The sequence below is a fragment of the Megalobrama amblycephala genome, linkage group LG6, assembly GCF_018812025.1.
Source record: "Megalobrama amblycephala isolate DHTTF-2021 linkage group LG6, ASM1881202v1, whole genome shotgun sequence".
NCBI lineage: Eukaryota > Metazoa > Chordata > Actinopteri > Cypriniformes > Xenocyprididae > Megalobrama > Megalobrama amblycephala.
In genome coordinates, this window is record NC_063049.1 from 25095492 (window position 1) to 25115323 (window position 19832).

Here is a 19832-nt window from a genome sequence, read left to right on the forward strand (position 1 = left end):
TCTGTAATACGTAATCAACCCACATATCAGAGATTCTGTAGATTCTGTAATGTCTGGTGGAGTAAAAGAAGGATTGTATTAGATGCTGGATCACTATTGCAGTGATAAAGAGAATACTAGTGGATTATAAGATTACATGATGTGTTCTTATGGGACACAACTACATGGTTAATGAAATTTCAAGGCATCTTTTGGCTTTGAGCACAATCTTTTGATTAGGAGATCAAAGCACATGTTGCTCTTACATTCAGTGCGTCTCTCAGTGAAGTGCCATTATGTTTTTGACAGACTCCTCTAGGGCTGCACGATTTGGAGAAAAAATCGAATTGCGATTTTTCTGGTTAAAATTTACGATTTTATAAAACAAATGAAAATTTTTTTATAGACAATACCAGGCTTGTTTTGCTTGTTTGTAGCGCCCTTGAGCAGATACTCCAAATACTCCAAATATACGCAATATAACAAATGTCGTTCCAGAAAATCCCCTATGGACATCATGCTATCGCTGTGACTGAATAAAAAGAAGATAGAAACGCTTTGATTGATTAAACATGAATAAAATAAACAGACGACTACAACAGTACATTGTTTATATGTTTTCTTCAAGCCTTCTCTGGTATTTCCGTAATAATATAGTATATTTATAATCCACTGCTAATCAAAATGCTATTTCAAACACTCAACTGACGTTATGAAGTGAGTTTGGAGTAAAAACACATTAAATGTTGTCTTCTGTTAGAAAAGAAGTTCATAAAGGCTTCTCATGTTTGGAAAGTTTGTATGTTTGACGTGTGTTGCTTTTTCTAATGCAGTGCTCTCAGATGGAGCGTCATTTACTACTGATCACAGAGCAGCTCTTCACTAACACGCTGTGTACATATTTATATCATTAAAAATCAGAAAAAACTGCAGCCTTTGCAATGTCATAATCGCACTAAGCCAAATCGCAATTTCGAATCGATTATGATTAATCGTGTAGCCCTAGACTCCTCCATACTTCATCTCACTTAATGTGTGGCTTATATCCAAGATATTCCTTCTGAAGGTCCATCTGTTCCTATATCGGTTTGACAGTAGTTTCCTGCTGTTTAAAGGATTAGTTCAATTTCAAATCAAATTTTCCTGATAATTTACTCTCCCCCATGTCATCCAAGATGTCCATGTCCTTCTTTCTTCAAATAAATTAAGGTTTTTGATGAAGACATTCCAGGATTTTTCTCCTTTTAGTGGACTTCAATGGCCTCCAAACGGTTGAGGGTCAAAATTACAGTTTCATTGCAGCTTCAAAGAGCTTTAAACGATACCAGATGAGGAATAAGTGTCTTATCTAGAGAACGATCGGTCATTTTTGAAAAAAATGTAAATGTATATGCTTTATATAAACAAATGATTGCCTTCCAAGTGGTTCCGCCAAAATCGCACTTTCGTATTCTTCAAAAAAGTTATGCTGTATGTCCTACGCCTTCCCTATTCTACTTACGGAAAAAATGGAACTGGCGCTGCAGTCATTCCGTAAGTTGAATAGGGAAGGCGTAGGACATACAGCGTAAGCTTTTTGAAGAATACGGAAAGCGGAAACACATGCAAGGCGATCATTTGGTTAAATAAAGCATATACATTTATATTTTTTTCGAAAATGACCGATCGTTTTGCTAGATAAGACCCTTATTCCTCGTCTGGTATCATTTAAAGCCCTTTGAAGCTGCACTGAAACTGTAATTTTGACCTTCAACCATCTGGAGTCCATTGAAGTCCATTATAAGGAGAATAATCCTGGAATGTTTTCATCAAAAACCTTAATTTTTTTTCGACTGAAGAAAGAAGGACATGGACATCTTGGATGACATGGAGGTGAGTAAATTATCAGGAACATTTTATTTGAAAGTGGACTAATCCTTTAAGGAAAATAAAAGACTGTTTATATTGTGTAAGTTCAGCTTTGATTAAGTAATTCTCTTGGATAAATAAAAATAGACAAGTAATTTATAAGTAGCCGACTATAAATTAATGTGGATATCATAGCTCATAGCAAGATGAATTGTTCTTGGAAGAATTTAATTGAATTGATTGAAGACTTGCATATTTTTGTAAATCTGAAGACAGTTTTTTGAGATATTTTTAAGATCACTTAGAATTTTTTTTTCTCAGGAGGAACTTTTGAGGAACCGATTCGCTCTCCATTTAATCTCGTTGTTTATCTGAAGAAATAAAGATATTAAAGAGATCTTTTTGGGGTTTGTCTTTTTTATGCGACTATTGATCCATTCTCCCTTTCTCTTTCTCATTTCCAATAATAGATTCCAGTATAATCACTTGACCAGGACATCATAGTTCTGACTCTGAGGTTGTCAGCTTCAGTCATTTTGTCTTTGATCCAGTCCTGTTTCCTTCAATGCTACCATCAGTCTGTGCATCAACACCTGCACATGTTCAGTCGACTGCATTTCTCAGCTTTACAAACACTGTGAAGTCTGCATCAGACCTGTTTACTGCACTCTTGCAGGACTTGGTTTCATAAGTGTCACATCTGCCTTGTCGCCTGTTTGTGGTAATGTATGAAGCGTCTAAAAGGAATTTAACTCGTTATTCATGATTTCAGGTTCCTCAGAATGCACACTGGGATTTGTGCTTTTTCTGTGCCTTGTCACGGAATATTAAGATGGAATTTAATATTCATAGATTTGTTTGAGGTTGGTAAATTTATTGATGTTTTTGAAAGAGAAGTCTCGTATGTTCACCAAGGCTGCATTTATTTGATTAAGATACAATAAAAAGAGTAAAACTTTGAAATATTGTTACAATTTAAATAACTGTTGAAATCATGTGAAAATATTGTAATATGCTGATTTCGTTCTTTGATTCGTATTATTGAAAACAGGAAATCATTTGTAACAAATGTCTTTGCTGTCACTTTTGATACATTTTATGTGTCCTTGCTGAATAAAAGTATAGATTTCTTTGATGCATAACATGGGTCAAAAATGACCCGGCTGAGTTTTTATTTTCTATATCTTTGCAAGAAATTAATTTCATCATTCAGTATTCCAGGTATTCCTCAATTAACTTCTTTTTGATCATCACAAATCCTCATTTTAATTTTTTTTTCTTACTTTTTGACTAAAAATCATTTTTCTATCACTACCCTTCTAATGCGCAACATGGGTCAAAAATGACCCGTATTCATTTCCTATGTAATTTCAATCATGGTTGAGTGTTTCTTTGCTAAATCTATAAAAGAAATGTATTTTATCATTCATTTATTCCAGGTATTCCTTAAATATCTTGTTTTTGATTGTCAAAAATCATTATGTTCATTTTTTCTTTTTTACTTTATAAACAAACACAGTTTTTGTATGTCTACATCAATTTTACACACATGGGTCAAAAATGACCCGTATTCATTTCCTATGTTATTTCAATCATGACTGAGTGTTTCTTCGCTGAATCTTTGAAAGAAATGTATTTTATCATTTATTTATTCCAGGTATTCCTTAAATATCTTGTTTTTGATTTTCACAAATCATAACTTTTGTATTTCTACATCAATTTTACACACATGGGTCAAAAATGACCCATATAGAAATATTTAATATTTGCAAATTTTTGCAAGTAGGAACATATTTACTGCAGACAACTGTTCATCTGCCACACATTTCACATCTTAACAAGGCTACTTTTGTATATTTCATGGATGCAAGTCTTATTATATTTAATATATTAGGCTATATATTATATTTCAACCATGATTGAAATTACATAGGAAATGAATACGGGTCATTTTTGACCCATGCTGCGCATTAGAAGGGGTTTTCATAGCTTGCGCATCAAAGGGTTAAAAAAAAAAAAAATGGTACTGATCCCAAACCTTTGAACATTACTGTATGATAATTACAGTACTATATTTCTAATAATCAAAGGGTCTGTTTTTTATTCTGTGGTGGAAGAAATATAGCAATGATACGTAACTAATTACTCATTTATCTTACCCTTTTATCTTACCCATCATTTAAACTCCTTTTCTATCCCATAAAGCCATTCATGCTTACCACACTCTCCTTGATAATGTGCCGTTTCATTATTACTGCTGCTTCTATTTTAAGATTATTTCTGCTGTTAGGGTTTACATAACATTTTTTTCCAACCTGTAATCATAAGAGATTAGTAAAACCATCAGCTTGCTTCAGCTCGATGCACTGCAATGAAGAGTTATTTAAAACAAAACATTTTAAAACATTTTCAAAATTTTTAGATAAAATAATAATATTATTGTGTGCATAATTCAAATGTGTGTCAGTATTGACAAGCAAGAGCAAAGTAAGTGCTATTCATCTCACACTTCCTTTGTTTGGTGTAGCACACACCCACTGTAAACCATCTTGATATGTTTTAGGATTTTTGCCATTGCATTACATAAGTCTTTTTAAAGGGTGAATTTGTGGGATTGACGATAAATTGATAGTTATTCACATGTGTGTGCAGGGTTCCGCTGATTCCTACACTAGCAGACCGTCTGACTCAGATGTCTCTCTGGACGAGGAGCAGGGCGGCAGGCAGGAGAAAGAACAACAGGCCGCCGTTCAGCTGGAAAGAGCAAAGGTCAGACTGTCTTAACCAGAACTACCTGTATTTATGCCTCTCTTTTTTTTTTCTTTTTTTTTTTGACATAAAGGGGTCCTGTTATGCCTTTTTTTTTTTTTACATTTACTGCTTTCTTTAGTGTGTAATGTTACTGTTTGGGTATGAAAAAGGTCTGTGAAGTTACAAAGCACAAAGTCTGCTCCAAAGGGAGTTATTCTCTATATCAGTAAGCTCTGTTTCTGATCTCCCTGAGTTTTCGTCCGGGAACTTTCACGTCACAATATCCCTGATTTAAATAATTCCCACCCAAAAAAAGGGGCGAAGCCTGGTTGAGTTACGTTAGTTGTGTGTTGAAACTCACGGTTGTGCTGCAACAGAGAGGTGCTGCTTCAATGTATTTTTTGACCTATTCTAGTAGACTCCAAAAATAAAATTAAAACTTTGAAAAAGAGTATAATAGGTCCTCTTTAAAAAGTTTTCTGATGTATTTAGTTTCTGTTATCTGGTTGCTTTAGAGCCAAATTTGTAGTAATTAAAACAGCACTGCTATGCCATTCATCACTATGCGCTTTATATCTGTCTCAGGCCAAAGCAGTGGCCTTCGCTGTGAGGACAAACGTCAGCTACTGTGGTGCCCTCGATGAGGATGTCCCTGTCGCTGGCACTGCCATTTCCTTTGATGCAAAAGACTTCCTTCACATCAAGGAGGTGAAGAAGACATTTATTTAATGAGAGCCTGTCTAGCTATCTCCACATATTGTAGAAAATTTATTAATAGACTTTAAACGCATTCCTTTGTCTTCTCTGTATTTCCACAGAAGTACAACAATGACTGGTGGATTGGGCGACTGGTGAAGGAAGGTTGTGATATCGGTTTCATCCCCAGTCCCTTAAAACTGGAGAACATTCGCTTACAGCAGGAGCAAAAAAGGGGCCGCTTCCACGGGTAAGACTGGAGAATATGAGAGTTACACATAGCCTTTAAGGTGAAGTATGTGAAATAGTTTCTGCAACATTATTGGCACCTAGCGGAAATAAAGCATATTTTCAAACAACCTTGTTCAAACGCCCCTTTCGTGAATCACGCATCCCCCAACTCAAACATCACAAACAGCTTATCAAAAATCAGCTCATTATCTGCAGTGGGCGCATTACAATTGGCTGTCTATACGGGACACATCAAAGGAAACATTATAAACTGTACATTTGTCTTTCTGAAAGTGTGCATTATGATGCTGTATGGCCGTATGCACGGTGCTTATGCTTATGTGGAAATGGATGCAGTCAGTTTTGACCACAAAAGGTGTGATATTTTGGTTGGATTCCATGTATTTACGGCATTGTGCCTTTTAGATATACATGCTCGGTTTTAATGTTATTTTAAGGTGGGGAAGAATTGAATTAATGGTAAAACTCAGCATTTTGTTGGTGTACCCCCTCTGTCACCTCGCGTACCCCAGTTTGGGAACTACTGCTGCAGGGTTGCCAGGTTTTCACAACAAAACCCACCCAATTGATACTCAAAACTAGACCAAAACTAGCCCAATCGCATTTCAGGGTGGTCTCCTGGTAAAAATCACGTTCAGGGGGGTAAAATCTGCGGGGCTCCCCTGCTTATATTCGCATTCCAGGAGCTAAATATCATGTTATTTGGGGTCACTTCAACCCGCGGACATGAAAAACAACCCGCGGCAACAGTGTAAAAGTAGCCCAATTCTCTGGAAAACCGCAGACTTGACAACACTGCACTGCTGTATGGTATTGAAGTGACCATTGAAGCGCATAGCATCGCAATGCCCCGTTTGCTTTAATGTGTTCATGACCTGTTTAAAGGTGCCATCGAACGTTTTTTTACAAGATGTAATATAAGTCTAAGGTGTCCCCTGAATGTGTCTGTGAAGTTTCAGCTCAAAATACCCCATAGATTTTTTTTTTATTAATTTTTTTAACTGCCTATTTTGGGGCATCATTAGAAATGCACTGATTCAGGCTGCGGCCCCTTTAATTGCTCACGCTCTCTGCCCCCTCCCAAGCTCTCAACTCTATCATTGCATAAACAAAGTTCACACAGCTCCATCTGCCATTTTTCGCTATTGTTCTTGCTTGCTTACCTAGTCTGATGATTCGGCTGTGCACATCCAGACGTTAATACTGCCTTGTGTAATGCTTTGAACATGAGCTGGTATATGCAAATATTGGGGGCGTACATATTATGGATCCCGACTGTTATGTAACAGTCAGTGTTATGTTGAGATTCGCCAGTTCTTCAGAGGTCTTTTAAACAAATGAGATTTATATAAGAAGGAGGAAACAATGGTGTTTGAGACTCACTGTATGTTACTGAACTCTTGTTATTTAACTATGTCAAGATAAATTCAGTTTTTAATTCTAGGGCACCTTTAATCTTTCTAAATGCAGCAAATATTTGTCACTTCTGTAACCAAAGCTGGATGACTTTTCCCATGTAATGCATTAGCCATAGTCCCACACTGGCTAAACACCGTCTAGCTCAATCCGCTACAGTAGCCACGCTCCAAATATATGTACTATGTTTTTGTCTTTCCATTATATTACTGACAGACAATTGGTGGTGAATGATTTAAATAATTAGTGGGCATTATTTATCAAAAAGCTTTACAATGCGGAAGATTTTCACAGCTGGTAAAATTCCAAAAGCCAGATTTCAAGATGATTACAAATGCCCTTGTACCTCATTGTTCGTTGCAGCACTGCTCTATTTAGAACACAAGACGGGTATTTATTCATGGGACAACTAATTTTGGAATTGGTGCAATGTCCTTTCACATACTCATTGTTGTAGGTGTTTATTGAATAAAATGACACACAAACCCTTTGAATGGGATGCTGCGTTCTTTCTCAACAGCAGTGATCAGCAGTGTTGAGTCACGCTGTAGTCATACCTCACCACTCTCTCAGATAAAGTGTTTAAAGGACAAAGGCATTTACAGTATACTTAACAAAGGAAAAACATAGTGTTTCTAAAACACTGTAGTTCCTTATTTACATTACTATTTACATTTTACATTTATAGCGAACAGTATTCTAGCTGCCAACATCTTTATCTTGACACACACTACCAAAATATGTACCCAAAATTAGATTAAAAATGCAAAACTTGATTTGATCATATTGCTACAAAATTGAATTAAAACGCAAAATTACTCTTTATTTTTGAGATAATAACTGGACTCCAATTAGACATACAATGTGATGAGCTCACATTTTTGTTTTGAAAACTATTTAAAAAATAGTTGGTAAAGTTGATATACAGTATCTCACAAAAGTGAGTACACCCCTCGCATTTCAGCAACTGTTTTAGTATATCTTCTCAAGGGACAATACTGGAGAAATGAAACTTGGATATATTTTAGAGCAGTCAATGTGCTGCTTGTATAGCAGTATAGATTTACTGTCCTCTGAAAATAACTTAACATACAGCCATTATTGTCTAAATAGCTGGCAACAAAAGTGAGTACACCCTAAGTGATAACAGCTCTACATCTTTTAACCATGCAAAGCCACATGTCCTATTCATCATGTTCATGTTTTTGTCTGCTTGATAGGACAATACAAATTTGCATATCTTGTATTAGAGCAGTTAATATTTGGTGCTTTGAGTACAATCCTCTCATACTGATCACTGGATTCAACATGGCACCTCATGGCAAAGAACTCTCTGAGGATTTGAGAATTAGAATTGTTGCTGTCCACAAAGTTGGCCTAGGCTATAAGAAGTTTGGTAACACCATGAAACTGGGCCAGGGTCATACAGAGGATTTCCAAGACGGGTTCGACTTGGAACAGGCCTCGCAAGGGTTGATCAAAGTAGTTGAGTCCTTGTGCTGTGCATCAGGTGCAGAAGCTGGCTTCAAAAAACAGACGCATGAGCGCTGCCAGCATTGCTTTAAAGGTTGCAGAAGCGGAAGGTCAGCTTGTCAGTGCTCAGACCATACGCCGCACACTGCAACAAGTCGTTTGCATGGCCGTCGTCCCAGAAGGAAGCCTCTACTGAAGCTGGCTCACAAGAAAGCCTGTAAACAGTTTGCTGAAGAATATTTATAAATTATCTAGAAAAAGAAAATTCAAAAATAAGGTACATAAACTTCCCTCTCTTCCTGTCTAACCATAACCAGGAGAAAAAGAAGAAGTATAAACAAAAATGGCACCCTCCCCCCACATTCCCTTAAAGGTGCCATTGAACGTTTTTTTACAAGATGTAATATAAGTCTAAGGTGTCCCCTGAATGTGTCTGTGAAGTTTCAGCTCAAAATACCCCATAATTTTTTTTTCATTAATTTTTTTAACTGCCTATTTTGGGGCATAATTAGAAATGCGCCGATTCAGGGCTGCTGCCCCTTTAAATCGCGCGCTCCCCACCCCTTCCCGAGCTCTCGACTCTATCATTACATAAACAAAGTTTACACAGCTAATATAACCCTCAAAATGGATCTTTACAAAGTGTTCATCATGCATACTGCATGCATGCGTCGGATTATGTGAGTATTGTATTTATTCGGATGTTTACATTTTATTCTGAATGAATTTGAGGCTGTGATCCGTGGCTAACGGCTAATGCTACACTGTTGGAGAGATTTATAAAGAATGAAGTTGTGTTTGTGAATTATACAGACTGCAAGTGTTTAAAAATGAAAATAGCGACAGCTCTTGTCTCCGTGAATACAATAAGAAACGATGTTAACTTTTAACAGTACATTAGCAACATTGCTAACGAAACATTTAGAAAGACAGTTTACAAATATCACTAAAAATATCATGATATCATGGATCATGTCAGTTATTATTGCTCCATCTGCCATTTTTTGCTATTGTTCTTGCTTGCTTACCTAGTCTGTTGATTCAGCTGTGCACAGCTCCAGATGTCCTGCCCACGTAATGCCTTGAACATGGGCTGGCATATGCAAATATTGGGGGTGTACATATTAATGATCCCGACTGTTACGTAACAGTCGGTGTTATGTTGAGATTCACCTGTTCTTCAGAGGTCTTTTAAACAAATGATATTTACACAAGAAGGAGGAAACAATGGAGTTTGAGACTCACTGTATGTCATTTCCATGTACTGAACTCTTGTTATTTAACTATGCCGAGGTAAATTCAATTTTTAATTCTAGGGCACCTTTAAAGGGATATTTCACCCAAAAATGAAAATTCGATGTTTGTCTGCTTACGCCCAGTGCATCCAAGATGTAGGTGAATTTGTTTCTTCAGTCGAACGCAAATTATGATTTTTAACTGCAACCGCTGCCGTCTGTCAGTCAAATAATAGCAGTGGATGGGAACTTCGACTATAACAGTAAATAAAACTTGCTTAGACAAATCCAAATTAAACCCTGCAGCTCGTGACGACACATTGATGTCCTAAGACACGAAACGATCGGTTTGTGCGAGAAACCGAATATTATTTATATAATTTTTTACCTCTAATACACCACTATGTCCAACTTCGTTCAGCATCCTGTTAGTGAGGTCAAAACGCGTTCTTATGACGGAAGTGATGTCTCGCCCATATACTTCAATGAGCGCGAGACATCACTTCCGTTGTCAGAGCGCGATCAGACCTCACTAACCGGAAGCTGAACGGAGTTGGACATAGTGGTGTATTAGAGGTAAAAAATTATATAAATACTGTTCGGTTTCTCGCACAAACCGATCGTTTCGTGTCTTAGGACATCAATGTGCCGTCACGAGCCGCAGGGTTTAATTTGGATTTGTCTGTGGAAGTTTTTTCGACTCTTATTGTTCAAGTTCCCAATCACTCCTATTATTTGACTGACAGACGGCAGCGGTTGCAGTTAAAAATCATAATTTGCGTTCGACTGAAGAAAAAAAGTCACCTACATCTTGGATGCCCTGGGGGTAAAGCAGATAAACATCGAATTTTCATTTTTGGGTGAACTATCCCTTTAAATCAAAAAGAACATAAAATAGGCTACTAACAAACATAGGTAACATAAAACATAAAAATAACCACAAGATCTTAAGCAACTTCAGTTCTCTTTCTGTTAAAGAGCACAACAAAATCCTGAGTTCACTTACTCAGAAATAGATCAACACAATCAAACAACAAATGAATCTGGGCAACAGGACGAAGTATTTGCCCTGGCAGAAGGAAGTCAATCTCTCTTCTCCACAAACCCACCACGTCTTATATTTCTACTCCTTCCCATCATCATCCAATCACCCCAGACATCACCGGATTGAACACAGCTGATTGGAGCTTATGTCTCATGACGAGAAAGAGAGAGAGAGAGAGCAAACAAAACCACATCCAACACACATACATAATTACGAACACATTGAATACATCCTTGGACGTAACACTGAAATGTGAGGGGTGTACTCACTTTTGTGAGATACTGTATAATAGTAGTATATCATATATAATATGTTATAGGGAGTGGTCACAAGGAGGATCACGCCAAGATGTAAACACAGGAGTGATGCTAACATCCAAAAATATGTTTATTAAAGCAGATGTGCGAATAAATATGGATAACCCTGTTGAAAAAAAAGCATATTCTGGTTAGGTATGTTTTGAAGCATGGCAGCTGGTTTGAGCTGGTTTAAGCTGGTCCAGCTATAACCACGGAAATTATTTTTTATTTTTTATTATCTTTCCACTTGATTTTTTGCATAAAGAGCAGGCTCTGGCCATTTTAAACTTAAATGTTTGAGGCTTTCAGTGTCAGCAGTCTCCAGTTGTTATTTAGCTGCTAAATAACAATTCATTATGCTGCTAGATGTTGTAAACTGAAATTTGTTTTCTAATTATTTTAATTTATTAACATACTAATAAACACACTTGTTTGTTGCGCAGTTGTTTTACTGTTTACTGTACATTGTTGATTGGATCGCACAGCAGATGTAAAGCGCCACACTGCGCTGTGGCTAATGAATTGAAGTCTCACAAAGACACAGAAAATAGTCTGAATTTAATAACCATAATCTGAATTTAAAACCAGAATATAGGGACTCACATATTAAAACAAATTAGGTTAAATATTTCAAGAAGGTTACCAATGGGTATATGTAGGGTTAGGTGTTGGTTAGGACAATATATCAATTAAATATATACAATTAAACATTTAAATCATTCCTGAAAATAATAATATAAATATAAATATAGAATTGATAGTTAATTGAATAGTAAGTGCTATAAAATTGTATAAACTGCAAAAACATAGAAAAAAATAGGGTCCTAGAAATGCGGTCCTGAAACTGTATTGCTGGAATACCCTACTCGCTAAAAGAGGAAACATAAACCAGCGAACGCCATGTAAATATTATAAAATGCATAAGAACAGTAAGAAAACGCTGAAAACAGCATTGTCTGCATCACATAATGTTTGTTAGTATTCCATTCTGAACATAGTCCTTAATTAACAGCATGCTCGTTTCTTTACTCCGCCCCCACAGGAAGTCCAGTGGGAACTCCTCCTCCAGTCTGGGAGAAATGGTGTCAGGCACCTTCAAGCCCAACCCTGCTTCTGCAGGTCAGTTTCAGTCTTTACTGAAAGGTCCAGACTTCTTCACATTTCCAGGCTGATTTTATAATAATTTATAGAAAAATTAGGGAATGAATGGATATTTTCCAATAGCAGTGATCTTGGAACATTTAGCTTAATATTAAAAATCATGTAAGAGAAATGCTAGGCATTGAAAAATGTTCTCTTTTCCACCATCCCAGGTAAACAGAAACAGAAAGTGGTGAGTTAACTGTATTTCATTTGTCAATTCTATGAATTCTGTAGAATAGCCCATCTTTTGTAACAGACTGCTGTTTTGGCCATTGCAGTGTTCATGCAGTAATCAGTATGGGGTTATTATAGTGCAAACAAACAGAATATTATTTCATTTCTAAATGGCTGTTATATTGCAGGCTGAGCACATTCCTCCATACGATGTGGTCCCTTCCATGAGGCCGGTGGTCTTAGTTGGCCCATCACTTAAGGGATATGAGGTAGGTCTCCCCCAATCCCCATGGTGTGTGTGTATGTGTGTATATTTAGATATGGTAACCAGGGCATCACTTCTTAAGCAGCAAGCGAGAGGGGATGTCGGTTTGTCACTGAATTGCAGTCATCATCTCCAAGCAGAGTTGCCAAGGCAACAACCTTCTGGGTACAACATGCCAGTCTCAAAAATGGAGCATGGTTTGAAATTAGAAACAGAAAAAAACAACTACCATCCCAGAAATCAGCGTGACAAGTGCGTTAGCATGCACCATCTGAATATTAGAGACTAGATCTCAAGGAAGGCGAGGCTTGAAGCGTATATCGTGATTGATCTGTGAATGCTAAACAGCTATTTGCTCATTTAATTTCTTTATGCAAGCATATATGTCATCTGCCTCATCTCAAACATTATTTAAGACAGACTGCTCATTTTTGTTGTTTCCTGGCTTATTTCTTTCAAATAAAAATCTCCTTTTGTTCATTGTGTTTACTCTCCTGTCCTCATGGTTTTGAACACAGGTGACAGATATGATGCAGAAAGCACTCTTTGACTTTCTGAAACACAGGTTTGAAGGCAGGTGAGAGACAACTTTTAATGTGCTGTGGATTTTAAATACCTTTCTTGTCAATGTGATAGATTTCACCATATTTATTTCCTAATTGCAGGATATCAATCACAAGAGTAACCGCAGATATCTCTTTAGCCAAGAGATCTGTGCTGAATAACCCTAGTAAGAGAGCCATCATTGAGAGATCCAACACCAGATCCAACCTGGGTATGTCAGCTCTTTTTAATTGCCATTGGGCATTTCTATCTGAATTTTTCTAACTGAAGGTTAGATTAAAGGGATAGTCCACCAAAAATGAAAATTCCGTCATCATATACTCACCCTCACGTTGTTTCAAACCTGTATGACTTTCATTCTTCTGTGGAACAAACAAAAATAATGTGAAGAATGTTGGGAACCGAATGTGTTTGGTTACCAGCATTCCTTGAAATATTTTCTTTTGTGTTCTGGAGAAGAAAGAATGACATGAGGGTAAGTAAATGATGACAGAATTTAAATTTTTGGGTGGAATATCCCTTTGATGTTAAACATGTTAACTATACCTAAGTCAGCATGTTCCCAGCTAACAAATATATGCTCTAAGAACTTTTTGCTAATGTTCCCATAAAGTTATGAAAACATTATTTCTGAAAGTTCTCTGGATGTTCAAAATGTCCAGTTTTTTAAATGTTTTAATAATGTTTTTTGGTTAAAGGTGCTACAGAGGATGTTTCGTTTTATACATTTTTGCAATATTACTTGAAACTGTCTTTACTAACTGATAAAAGACTATTTATTAGGTGCACTGAAAGGAATAATATCAATATACATCATCTGCGCACGAGGTAGGGCCTTAAAAACATCAGCCAATCGTTTACGCGATCATCGCGTAAACTATTGGCCCTCTGGCTTGTCAATCACTGCCATTACGTTCCTTGTGCGAGACATGTACGGCTGCGCGCTCCAGTAACTTTCCACACTCCACAGGCGCCGCATGCAATGTTTTTGTCAGGAGACAGGAGTAACAACTGCAGATTATGAGTTACCTGCGGTGAGTCCGACATAATGAATCCACTAACACGACACAGCGAATGCCGGTGGTTAATGAACACTTGTGTTCCAATACTCGTGCACGAGTTTTGGGAGGCGTTCCCTTGAAATGAGCTGTGAAGGAGGGGGGTTGTTCTTACGCATGCGCTCATTTCAAAAACTCAGTAACAGTCTTTGGTTTCTCAGTTGACGAAAAGATCCTCTGTAGCACCTTTAACATTCCATTTTATTATTTTGCAAATATAATGGTTATGCTACTTTTGAATGTTCTCTGAAAATTCTGAAACATTTAAAAAACATTAACTGTAACGCTACAGAAAAAAACCTTGTCAGAATTTCTGTGAACATTCCTTGATAGCTGGGTTGATGTCTTGCTGACACTTGGTTTTTGTGAACGCTTCCTCTTTCTGACAGCGGAGGTTCAGAGTGAGATTGAGCGAATCTTTGAATTGGCCAGATCCCTTCAGCTGGTTGTGCTGGACGCCGACACGATCAACCATCCAGCCCAGCTCATCAAGACTTCTTTAGCTCCCATTATTGTCCATGTCAAAGTGTCTTCTCCCAAGGTAACAAAGTCATTAATAAAATAATGGGTTTTACCATCCCCTTTACGTTTCTTTAACCAAGACTTTAAAGAAGTATTAACAGAATGATGTTATTGTCTCTGTCTTCAATAGTAATATTGTTGTATGCTTGCAGGTATTGCAACGGCTGATCAAATCACGTGGGAAGTCTCAAAGCAAGCATTTAAATGTACAACTGGTGGCAGCAGACAAATTAGCTCAGTGTCCTCCAGTGAGTATCCAGAATAATCTGAACATAGTCCGATTCTTCTCTTTTAAAGACTGTTCACAACCCATTTTGCTTTCATAATCTGACATGCTCAAAAGTTTGAGATTTTTTAATCTTTTAATCTTCCTGACTGCCTTTATTTGATCAAAATACAGTAAAAATAGTAATATTGTAAAATATTGTTGCAATTTAAAATAACTGTTTTCTATTTTAATATATTTTAAAATATAATTTATTCCTGTAATGTTACACTGAATTGTCAGCATCATTACTCCAGTCTTCAGTGTCACATGATCCTTCAGAAATCATTCTAATATGCTGATTTGGTGCTCAGGAAACATTAAGTTGTGCTGATAATATTTTTGCAGAAACCATGATACATTTTTTCAGGAAGAAAAAACAGCTTTTATTTGAAACAGAAATCTTTTGTAACATTATAAATGTCTTTTGCTGTCACTTTTGATCAATTTAATGGATACTTGCTAAATAAACGTATTAATTCATTATTATTATTTTAATATTTCTGACCACAAACTTTTGAATTTGTATAAAACATTCATTCATTGGGAGATTTATTTTTTCTTTAATTGGGAAATGATTGGGTTGTGAAAAGTGGGTGTTACTGGCCAAAAGGGAGGGAGGTGGTTGGATGGAAGACATTGAAAATTAAAATTAAGGGTGTGACATACAAAACATTGCCCCATTCCAGGAAATGTTTGACGTAATTTTGGATGAGAACCAACTCGAGGATGCATGTGAACATCTGGCTGAATATCTAGAGGCCTATTGGCGCGCAACTCACACTTCCCTCAGCACTCCTCTAAACCCTCTGCTGGGCCGCAACCTGGGCTCCACTGTGCTGTCACCATATCCCACAGCCATCTCTGGACTACAGGTGAGTGAAGTCTTGGGACTTAGCCAGAAAATTAGTTTTGAATATGTCAATATATGCTAATTAGAACGAGTAGAAACGACTGATATCGGTGAACTTTCAACAGAGCCAAAGAAATAAAAACAGCAATCACATCAGCGACAACTCTCCAATGGAGCGACGCAGCTTGATGACTTCCGACGAGAACTACCACAACAACGAGCGGCAAAAGAAAAGTCATAACCGCCTGTCCTCCAGCTCCCAGCAAAGTCGAGACCACTACCCTCTTGTAGAGGAGGACTACCACGATCCCTATCAAGACGCGTACAAACCTCACCGCAACCGTGGCTCCCCCGGGGGCTACAGTAACGACTCGCGACACAGACTCTGAACATTCAAACCACTACAGCTAGAGCTATGAGAGAACTCTCATGTAATTTGTCTAAGCCCTTTCTGAAAATGCAGTGCATTGCGTTCACTCTGGCACAGATTTCCATCTATGAGCCATCTTAACTAAAGCCAAAATCCAAGCACCCAGTCCATCTATGTAAGGCAGTTGTTTGCAGCCCATGAGCATCTTTGTCAGGCAGTTGGGGGTGCTTATTTTATCTGCAATGGATAAGATGCTCTCCTGAAGGAGTGAGAACTATAGCACCATCTGGTCCATCCAATTTCTCCTAGTTGAGGCCTAAGCTCTGCATCTAATTGCTAACCAAAGCCCTGCAACTGTCTATATTTGCAGGACTCTTTGTGGTGGCATGCTAATTTTCACCCTGAACTAGTGCCGGCATGCAGAAATGCTCAGCGGTGCCAACAGCCAATCAGCACAGAGCCTTTTTGCACGATTTCAGTAGCCAATGCATTCACTGGTCTGTTTCTTCCTGTCTTAGTATATTTTTGGTGGTATCCTCTTTTGCCCAGACAGCCTCAGGTATGGAGCACAAAACTTCATAGGTGCCAAAATCCAAGAGTTTCTTTTCCCGTGGTCTATTTTCGTAATGATGCTATCCACAGACAGTGTCAACAGACACTTTTCAAGCAGAATACAAAATATTGAATACAGAATACAAAATGTATCCTTTTATACACACCATAATGCCTATAGTTCGCTCAGCGCTTTCCCCAGGCCTACATGTGAGATGCTATTGCAAAGAAATTATGACAGAATAACCGTATCAGGTGGATTTATCACTTTAACCTACTATATTACTTGGTTGGAATAGTAAATTTTCAGATCATGTTTCACCCAAAAATCTAAATAAATCATGAAATAATTCATTATATATATATATATAAACATATCATATTATTCATATTCTACGTTCTGACACTGAAATATGTGGCAGCAGAGTGGAGATACATTCTGTCTCAAAGTTCCCCTGTCCTATTAATCTTTACGAAACAGTCATTGACTATTATGACTACTACTAATCTTAAACTATTTAGTAACCAATAGTATATTGGTTGCTGTAGAAGGTACTGAGTATTAGATTTAAAATTAGACTTTAGAAAAACTAAGATACAACGTACAAGCTGTAAAAGGAAATGCATTGTTTTGTCACGGGTTGGCACGCCGAGATGTAGGAGTAGCAGAATAAACTGTCATTATTTTGAATATGTAACACTCAGGAGATCGCAGAAGAAACATAGGAGAAATAGCAAACCAAATGTAATCCATAAACGAGAACCAACAAAGTAGCGAACTGAAACGGGAGTATACATACATCGCAAACATAGCGATACACAGGTGATAATAATATGTAACCAAGAAAACAAATGAGGACGTAATCAATAACCAAGGAAACTGAAACTAAGCAGTGCAGGGAAACAGGAACTAAAGGAAATGAACCAGAATATCAAAATAATAGTGAACATACACCTGACATGTTTGTATTTTCTTTTTTTTTTGTGTGTGTGAAAGCTTTATGTGTAAAACATGTTTTCTTGAATTCTTTTCATCAGGCCTGTTTGCAAAAAGCCGTTAACACATTGTATTTCTACATTGTGATGTGAAGTGCTCAGATGAACAAATCAGCCATTCTGCCTTTGCATGTGCAAAACTACTTGGCTGTGCTGATGGTTTATGTGATTGACTTTTTTTTCTAATTTCTTTCTATTGTATTTGACATTTGTCCATCTCATTGTTATATGTCATTTTTTATTCGATGAAAAACTCTAAATGATGTTTCATTGTGATAAACGGCTCCAGACAATGCTTCTATTTGATGTTATTTAAATGTTGTCTGGATCTTGACATTTGCATTTTTCTCCACTCGTTTCTTGGTATTACAAATCACAGCAGTTCTGCGATCTGACTTGATTACTTTAATTGTGTTGTGTTGTGTGTGCGTTTGTAATGCACAGAGAGAGAACAAAAGCAGTGTCGATTCGGTGATCCTTATCCTTCAGTGGCTTCATATAGTTGAGGTTGATTGTTAATACTATATGTTTTACATGTGATTGGTGTGGAAATTACTGGATTTATTCAGTTTCCATTCTGCTTTATGTTCTACCTGTGAGCAGTTATATAAAGAGGTAGCTTTGATAGTAATAAACTACTGGACTTGCTGTGTGCAGAACCGGTATGAAAGAAAATCTGTCTGTTCGTGGGCTATTTTCAGGATATACTGTACGTAGCATTAGAAAACATTCAGTAGACGTTTTTCAAACGTTTCTTGCTGGAGTTGAGGGGCCAATAGAAGTAGTTTGGGTAAAGTGACCTTATTCTCTGATCATCACTGCCACCCCCATTTCCCCTGCCCACCTCCATTATCCATGTGCAATATTTCATAAACTATTATAGAAATAACACACCATTTATTTGTCCTGTTTAAAGCAGGTTCAGTACCACTCTCTGAGTTATATATAATTGGGTTAAATTCGGGATCTTATTGGACTAACAGTATTGTTAGGAAGTTATTTATAGTTATAATTACTATTGACTATTGAATCATATGCTCTAAATAACACTTTTGGCAATTTTAGGAGTGAATCTAGACATTTGAGGATATTGTCAAATAACGAATAGTTAATATATTTTGTTTTCTTTCCAGATGTACATAATTTTTGCAACTTTCTTTCTTTGTAAAGAAACAAATTTTGTTGCATATCCCATAATTACATCTCAAGGTCCTTTGGTCTACATTTTAAATCATTTTTTGGTGTCAGTATTGTAGCCAACACTCAGGACCACCATTGCTTTTTAATTTCAGTCAAGACATTCCCTGTTATTAACTTTATGCCTTAACTTTTTTAATAAGGTAGGGTTTGTTTGTTTTTTCAACTTTTGCAAACAGAAAGTTTCTTCCTGTGCCACTTTTTGAGCGCTCTGTGGATTTATTTAAATGTGTGTTAAGCATATTCATCCTATATTTATTTTTTAATGCCATTCTGTATGTGATTAAATTGCTCTGACTTAATTCATTTTGTAAAAACAAACAAGCAAACATGTACTTCCTATAATCACACCACTACCCCGGTAAAACGAGTTTCACTGACTTTCCATCCTGAGAATAGATTTTTTTTTCCTCAGTGAAAATTCTGATTCATGCAATAGCATGTTGGTAAAGGATGATGAGAAATGAATCCAAAATAAATGCTATTTACTATGCAAATGTGTACAGTGCTGCATGCTAATGCTTTACCTGCCTCTTACCTGCAACTTAATGGCTTCAAATGGAATTGTGGGCATTACTTGTGCAGGATGGTATTTGAGAGTAATGCAAAACTGCATGCATAATATTCCATTTGCATCATCAGATTAAAGAAACACTATATGGTTTTTGGGAAATAGATGTGTAAAGAGAAGTAAGTTTTCTTTTGTAAAATAAATTTGAATGTAAAAAAGCCTTGTGATGTTTTTATTTCTGTTTTGACCCTCAACTCTTTAAGAACATTGAGAATCAGTGGCAGTAAACCTGTGACCATGATCTCACCCTGACACTGTATGTTTCAGACCTACTTCAGTCAATATTTATAACAATATATAATGCAATT

The 19832-nt window shown here is 36.9% G+C and overlaps 1 protein-coding gene across 2 annotated transcripts in view; it reads left to right on the forward strand.

Moving 5' to 3' along the window:
- Positions 1-19456, forward strand: part of cacnb4a (calcium channel, voltage-dependent, beta 4a subunit) — a 45230-nt gene extending 25774 nt beyond the window's left edge. For both annotated transcript variants that reach the window (XM_048193548.1, XM_048193549.1), the window contains 12 exons: positions 4480-4596; positions 5164-5286; positions 5397-5524; positions 12037-12113; positions 12308-12327; positions 12500-12580; positions 13095-13153; positions 13242-13351; positions 14588-14739; positions 14873-14968; positions 15675-15860; positions 15964-19456. In XM_048193548.1, coding sequence (XP_048049505.1) covers positions 4480-4596; positions 5164-5286; positions 5397-5524; positions 12037-12113; positions 12308-12327; positions 12500-12580; positions 13095-13153; positions 13242-13351; positions 14588-14739; positions 14873-14968; positions 15675-15860; positions 15964-16227 — 1413 coding nt within the window. In that variant the 3' untranslated portion in view covers positions 16228-19456. The remainder of the gene's footprint in view (positions 1-4479; positions 4597-5163; positions 5287-5396; positions 5525-12036; positions 12114-12307; positions 12328-12499; positions 12581-13094; positions 13154-13241; positions 13352-14587; positions 14740-14872; positions 14969-15674; positions 15861-15963) is intronic.
- Positions 19457-19832: the final 376 nt, after the last annotated feature.